Source organism: Limulus polyphemus, unplaced genomic scaffold, assembly GCF_000517525.1.
Source record: "Limulus polyphemus unplaced genomic scaffold, Limulus_polyphemus-2.1.2 Scaffold1023, whole genome shotgun sequence".
Lineage (NCBI taxonomy): Eukaryota > Metazoa > Arthropoda > Merostomata > Xiphosura > Limulidae > Limulus > Limulus polyphemus.
This window is the reverse complement of record NW_013666633.1, coordinates 294195-302249: the sequence shown is the minus strand read 5'-3', so window position 1 is coordinate 302249 and position 8055 is coordinate 294195. Positions and strand designations below refer to the sequence as shown.

Genomic DNA, 8055 nt, shown 5'->3' with positions numbered 1-8055 from the left:
ATTACTTTGCATGATAGATAGAAAGATAGTGAAAAGGAAAAAAAAAGGCATAAGAGAAACATTGCTTTACAAAATTTAAGACTTAATAAAAAAAAAATAGATATTGTATATGAAAGCATTGTGATGTTTACTGATAAACTGCCAAATTTCGTTAACATATGCTTACTAACTTAAAAGTTATAGCATGAAAACTAAAACAAGCACAAAATGTTTAAGAGGTTGGTCCTAGGGACCAAGCCCAGGTTGAAAGAGTTAAATGGCTACTTATTACAGTGTACAGCTCATTGATTCATGTTATCAGGTTATCTTTGGTCAAGAATACTTAATATTCCTTGACCATACACACCACTTCTGAACATTTCTCTGCCCAGGTTAACATCTAATGGTTACAAAATTGACAGCCACTAGATTGTACACCAAAAATGGGCTTTAACGCAAGTCTTGCAAGTAGATCGAATATGTAATGAAAGTATATACATTTTCAGAACAGAAGTATACAGAGTTACTAAAAGCATTTACTAGCACAATCCTTTCTCTTCAAATTATAGGCTTCAGTAATACTTATCCAATGTTGTTTTAAGAATATTTCTTCACAGATACAAGAAATACTTGCACCATTTAGACCACAGAAAAACAATACCTGCAGAACAACATCAGAGAATTGCTTGTTTTTCCGCAGCTTATTCAGGTTCAACAATGTTTGAACAGCATAGTTAGTGTCTTCAAAGACAAGATACTCTGTCTTCCCAGGTTTGGAATCTGCATCTCCTATTTCTTCCATGATGTAAAACTCAAGAACTCCAGAAGTTTTTTCACAGATTAACCAAATTCTCCTACATAAAAGAAAATTTTCAACAACTTTCCGCAAAAAGAAAACAAAAGGAACATACAATTAAATCTAAAAACATTTAACAAATTTCTGAAGCACACAACTTTTCACTGTAAAAATAGCCAGTAATTACCTTTTTAAATGATCCTCAAATTTTTGTTAATGTACTTACAGACATCAACTACAAGCCATAAGCGGTAATTACTTCTATACAAGTCATCAATTAGGCTTTGCTTACGTAAAAGTTTTGTAAAGGATATCAACTTATTGGAAAGGATTTAGAGGCTACTAAGATGAGAAGTATTTTCTTATGTAAAAGGATTACAATGTCTTAATAAAATCAGGAACAGGAATCTTATTTACAGGTCACAGTTGCCTACATTTTGCACATTATATCCAATGTAATTTTACAAATAAATATTTGAGACTAAGTTAACATGCAAACAGTAATGCATCACCTACATCTAAACATCACCAACATACATAGTGGTGTATGGTATACTGGATATAAAGCTATACATTAAGTTTGTGTAATTTTTAACATTTAGAAATAATGAAAAGGTTTATCCACTTATCAGTCACTGTTACAGCGATACTATATGCACTTTTCAAGATGTTATTCCTGACAATTCAGTGTTGTTTTACATGTTAAGCAGAACCCTTAATTGTTGTATCTATAGCTATGCAGCTACTCTGATAGTTATTTTTATGCTAACATCAAAATTCTCAAATGGAGAGCATGGCCTAACGAAACACCAAATTCACTCCTTATTACCAAATTCCCAATTCCTTTGGATATATGCAACCAGTTTTTTGTCATTTCTCTTTTTCAAGAATGTTTAGAGTAGTGGATATGAAAAACATTGCATTACACAAAAAAAAAACTTTGTAATTGGAACAATTAAGCCTTGTTACACCTCAGTTTTAGAAATGCAGTGCCGTTATTTTACATTTTATTGAAATTTACTGTGTATATACACTACATTCTTCTTGAAACCTCAGCATATTATAGTTAAGATAATCTTGGTATGATTCTTATCTTTATAAGAATATCTGCAGGATTTGTAGGATAAAGGCCTATGACTTCTTTGTAGTGTATTCTAAAGACAACATGATGATAGGACAATAGTTTAAAATGATGAAAAGACAGTTACAGTTTAAAAGGATGATTAACTTGTGGAATGAGTTGCAATCATCAGTAGTGGAGACAAGCACCTTACAGGAGTTTAAAGAGTGGAATCAACAAATTCTATAGAAATAATGGATGGGTAATTATATTAATTTACTTTCTAAAAGATAGGTGTACAAAGATAGCCTTAAAGGACCAAACAGTTAATATTAATGCAACATATGTGAACATATACACTCACTGGTTCACTCTGCTTGATCAGTCTTAACAGTAAATTATTCTTTGATAGATTGTTTAGGCAGAGTATTCATGACAAAACTTTATAGAATGGACGGCAGCTGTCTGTTGTAGAGACACAAGTGAAGAGGACAACGTTTCATCAGTGAATTATATATATTTCAAGCTTTAATAAATGTTATCAGATTTTCTTTGGTCAAGGAAATGTACTTCCTTCACCATACACACCACTTCCGAAACTCTCTCTGCCCAAGTAAGTATCCAGTGGTTAATATTGTTAATAGCCACCAGATTGTACTTCTCTGGACCTCTTTACTATTAATACAGAACCAATTTCAAATATACCATACTGCAAAGTGATTATCAAACTTTATTTTATTCCATATGAAAATACAAATTAAAAATTTTAATGCTCATAAATGAAGTTTTGGTTCTTTTCCATTTGGTGCCCACCAACAAATCATTTTGAAAATAACACCAGTAATGCAATAAAATACTTAACAAAACATTATAAGATATTTATTTAGCAAACTTTGCGATAAACATTTTCTTAAATAGATCTTCATCTTTGTTTCTATTTCTCCACAAAGACGAGAGTCTAGCATTTGGCAATGAGTTCCGCATTAGTACTTATTTCTTCGCTTTAAACTGTGCCCCATACTTTAAATATTTTGGGTATGGCTGCAAGTTTCAGGATCTACAAAATTTACCATGATTTACATTTTCATGTCAGTGAAAGTAACCTTCAAAGTTCTGCTGGTGGGTACCAAATCGAAAAGATCTGAAGCTTTTACTTCACTTTCTCAAATCACAATGTACAAATCTAGCCTGCCGAATTATTGTTAACCAGTTTTTACATAACAGAACGTTTTGGGACAACATGGAACATCTTGGTCAATATCAGCTGTTTCATCCTCTAAACTAAACTATTAATTGATAAATTTAAAAACATTATCTTAAAGGCAGCCCTTTTCATTCATATACTTAAAGCTTTTTCTTAAACTTGCTTAAATTTACTGCCTCTGCAACATCCAAAGGCCAACCACCCTGTTAGAAAAATAAAACTGTCTTAGCTGAAGATTATTCCTATCCTACCAAAATTTATATTTGTGTCCCCTAATCCTACTATTCTCACTGTTAAGTATGAAAAATGATGATGCATCAACACTATCAATTCCCTTTACAATCTTAAACACCTCAATCACACACACACACCCTAAATTTCTTTTTTTCAAGAGAAAACAATTTAAGATACCAACCTTACCCTGTATGACAATCCCTCCACCCAAGGCACCATTCTAATAACCCTTCTCTGAACCCTTTCCAACAATTTGATGTCTTTTCTAAGGTAAGGAGCCCAAGGCTAAACAATATTCCAAATGTGGTCTAACCACTGACCTGTACAATGAAGTTATAACCTCTTTAGACTTGTATTCAATATTCCTGTAGATACAACATAAATCCTATTTGTCCTACCACTAGCAACAGCACAATGCTTGTTTGGCTTTAGAGAATGATCAACCACTACACTAAGATCTCTTTCTTTCATGACAATGTTAAGGTTATTCCCATCCAAATTATGATAACCCACATGCATTATCTTGCATTTATTATAATTAAAACCCATTTGTCATTTATTTGCCCAACTCACTAAATGATCTAAATCCTTTAGTAACTCAGCAGCATCCTCTTCACAACTAGCTACACCCAAGACCTTAATATCATCTACAAATTTAAGCAATTTATTGACCATTCCTTTATCTATGTCATTATTGTAAATCAAAAAGATCAAAAGTCCTAAGACTGAGCCCTAAGGTACCTCACTTATGACATTAATCTAATTTGGTTGAACTCCATTTATAACAATCCTCTGCTTTCTTCCATCCAGCCACTATCAAGTTACTAACTTATTCCCCACACCTATAGAGATAATTTTTACAAGCCTTTTATTTGGCACCTTGTCACACACTTCCTAAAAATCCATATACATCAAATCAACACCCTTACCCTCCTCTACATAAGCAGTAACCTTTTCAAAGAATGTTAAAAGATTTGTAAGGCAAGATTTTCCCTTAGTGAAACTATGTTGACTATCCAATAGAATTCTAAACTTTGTTAAATGACTTTACAAAGCATCTTTTATCAGACTTCCCAAAACGTTTCTCAACTGCTAGACTAATGGGTCTATAATTACTGGGACAATTTTTATCACCTCCCTTGAAAAAGAGGAGTGATATCAGCTAACTTCCGATCCTCTGGTACCTGCCCACTATTGATGAACTGACAAAAAAATAGTAGCAAGTGGCTCACATATCCAACCTTTAACCTCCTTCAAAACCCTTTGGGAAATAATATCTGGCCCAGGAGCCTTATTCTTTAAACTTCTTAATTTTTTCTTAATCAGCTCAGAATTAATGCAGTCATCTTGTTTGTTCTCATATACAGAAACCTAGAAAGTTGAAACTACCAAGCAACTCCTTTCATAACTTTTAAGACACCAATGATGTCATCTACATTGAAAGGCAAAATTGCAGACAAACAAAGTTGAGCATTCTTCTAGACACTCACCCCTTTATTGATGATGATTAGAACAAAGAAAAAGTCTTGATACTCAAAACATTTTAGATATATTTTCAAAACTTAACTTTTGTAGATTGAAAACTGAAGACACTACAAACCCAAAAATAGAGACCAGCAAAAACTACTTAAAATGTCAGGTCAACACCCAATACTGTTGGCAAAAACAAAATTATTTTACCATTTTTCTGGACATTTCTTTTACCTATTAATGAATTACTAAAACCATTTCATAAAAGTAAATAAACCTTTAAAATTTTACTGGTAAACTTTCCTTCTAACTGTAGGTTACAGTAATACTTATATAGTTTTAAATATATTTCCTTGTAAGTATAAGAAATGCTTTCATCACTTGTATGCAAGAAACACGGGCCTGTCTTTAAAAATAAAACAATTACTTGTAGAGCTGGACAATTTAGCTTATGAGCAACAATAACATAAATTAGTGTCACAACAATAATCAATTAATCAAAATTAGTGTTCCAATTTCTCCAACTATCCAAGTAATTAAGACATTACTTTTGCTGGTAAGTGAAAAGCTAGCTAATGGGCTATCTATACTCTACCCACTGAGGGTATAATGCCAAAACTGGGTTTGATAAATCCAGTATTGATAGGAGGCATAATTAGTAAAGTTTCTTAATGGCATTAAACTTGCTGGTACTAATAACTGTATTGGAAATGTTTAAGCTTTTCAAAATAGGTTAAATCAATTGGTAAATTGACAAAGTAATGCATTTGAGTGATCAATTAGGATTACACATTTAATATAGCTGTGAACCAACTCAATAGCAAGACTAAAGTGGAGAATGTGACATGCTAAAAAGACTGTAGAGTAGTTTTACTAGAGTGACTTATAACAAGAGATCAACCTTTTTTTTTTTATGGAAGTCAATTCAAGAGCATAAAATTGTCAGCTCTTGAATAAACTGATTATGACAGGAATGTCTGAGTGGTGTTCTTAAGTTCTATCTTTCACAATAATAGTTTGTGGAATGTTTATAACACTTCCAACATGTATTCTTGGTGTTTTCAAGCACTGCTAAATTAATGCTGAGACTGAAACATAACACTTAACAATTGTGATGGATGTTAATGGAGGTTGATTATTCAACTGGCTTTCTAATCAAAACTTGTGTATGTATGTTTCAGTGTTGCATAATACTGATTGGCCAACATAGTGTGTACATCTTCAAAGAGGCCACACCAAAAAGAAATTTGGCTAAATGCCATTTTAATGCTGTGCTAAAAAAATTTCAACATTAAATATCAATATATGCTCATGTCGCGCGTGTACGTGTGTAAAATTTGCAAGCCGAACAAAGAAAACGGCGATTAAGGGGCTGGCCATGCTTTGGGAAGCCAATAATTAAACTTTACTCTGTCATATGAATTAGAAATGCTTCCTATACTTTCAGTTCCACATATACCATTTTATAAAAATTGCACCCAGTCTCACATTTGAATCTGCCATCTACACTGACACTGGATATGAAGCATCAACACTAAAATAGATCGTAAACCAGCCTTATACGTATCCAGGAAGAAAGAAAATTTATTATATCTCTTTCCTCATGAACCCACTTCGTACTAGCAGTAACAATAAAAAATATTATAACTCACAAAGCAAACTATAAAACAGGGAAGCAATTTTTACAATATGGATGACTTAAGACTTACTAAAAAAGAAGTCATGAAAGAAGTAATACCTGTTATGATGTAATTTATATGGAAACACTAGTGCAGTCAAACCTGTTAAAATATTATCAAATCAGCTATCTGTTATATTAATCCTAAATTCAAGACTTAATTAGATCAAAATCCCCGAGATGTGGTGATCAATTTCAGTACTACTAATTACGCATTCTATTCTTATTTCCTTTACATGTGGATAGAGTCCAAAACTTAGATATTTCAGCTCAAACGATAACCACAAATATCTGAATTAGAACAGTAACAAAGTACACAACCTTTATTAAATGTTTTAGTAAAGGGATCAGTGGATGATATTAGCATTTAAGATCCAAGACAATAGTAACCTTTATTGTCAGGCATTTCATTTTAGTGCTGATTTTGTTTGTATTTTTAGAAAAAAAAGAGTAACTATTTTCAATGGACACATCGTGGTTGCATCTACACTGACTGTATTAATTATGCCTTAAACACATTTTTCAATTGGCAGTTACAAATAATAGGATATACAGAATCTTCTTCTACATTAGTTTTCTAAGGTTTAAAATACAAATAGCACAGAAAATAGCAATTAACTTAAGGCAAGAAATTAGAAAACACTGATTCAATGAAAGAATGTTGAATAGCACCCAGAGAAAAAGACATTTTGCCTTTGTAGTATTGAAGGCCTAATCCACAGCTATCATTCCAACATATAATTGAGCAAATATGAAAGTTCTGCATGTTATTTTACTCCGCATCTATCACCAATCTAGGTCCAATTAACAGCATTTAATGTACAAGGGATCTGTTGGTCCACTGATGCTGTCCCATCTATTCAAAAATCTCAACTCCAGCTCTAACCATTTCAATATTTATTGATCTAAAGGCCAAAAACCCTGTTAAAAGAAAATGTGAAAGTGTCTAAGCTGAAGGTATTCCTACTTGTGTGAAAGCGTCTAAGCTGAAGATGATTCCTACTCGTGTGAAAGCGTCTAAGCTGAAGATGATTCCTACTCGTGTGAAAGCGTCTAAGCTGAAGATGATTCCTACTCGTGTGAAAGCGTCTAAGCTGAAGATGATTCCTACTCGTGTGAAAGCGTCTAAGCTGAAGATGATTCCTACTCGTGTGAAAGCGTCTAAGCTGAAGATGATTCCTACTCGTGTGAAAGCGTCTAAGCTGAAGATGATTCCTACTCGTGTGAAAGCGTCTAAGCTGAAGATGATTCCTACTTGTGTGAAAGCGTCTAAGCTGAAGATGATTCCTACTCGTGTGAAAGCGTCTAAGCTGAAGATGATTCCTACTGGTGTGAAAGCGTCTAAGCTGAAGATGATTCCTACTTGTGTGAAAGCGTCTAAGCTGAAGATGATTCCTACTTGTGTGAAAGCGTCTAAGCTGAAGGTGATTCCTACTTGTGTGAAAGCGTCTAAGCTGAAGGTGATTCCTACTTGTGTGAAAGCGTCTAAGCTGAAGGTGATTCCTACTTGTGTGAAAGCGTCTAAGCTGAAGGTGATTCCTACTTATGTGAAAGCGTCTAAGCTGAAGATGATTCCTACTTATGTGAAAGCGTCTAAGCTGAAGATGATTCCTACTTATGTGAAAGCGTCTAAG

At 33.3% G+C, this 8055-nt stretch overlaps 1 protein-coding gene across 2 annotated transcripts in view; it reads right to left on the bottom strand.

Annotated features, from left to right (window-relative positions):
* LOC106461753 (influenza virus NS1A-binding protein homolog) overlaps positions 1-8055 on the bottom strand; it is a 42332-nt gene that overhangs the window by 16997 nt on the left and 17280 nt on the right. For both annotated transcript variants that reach the window (XM_013921601.2, XM_022388780.1), the window contains one exon: positions 641-833. In XM_013921601.2, coding sequence (XP_013777055.2) covers positions 641-833 — 193 coding nt within the window. The remainder of the gene's footprint in view (positions 1-640; positions 834-8055) is intronic.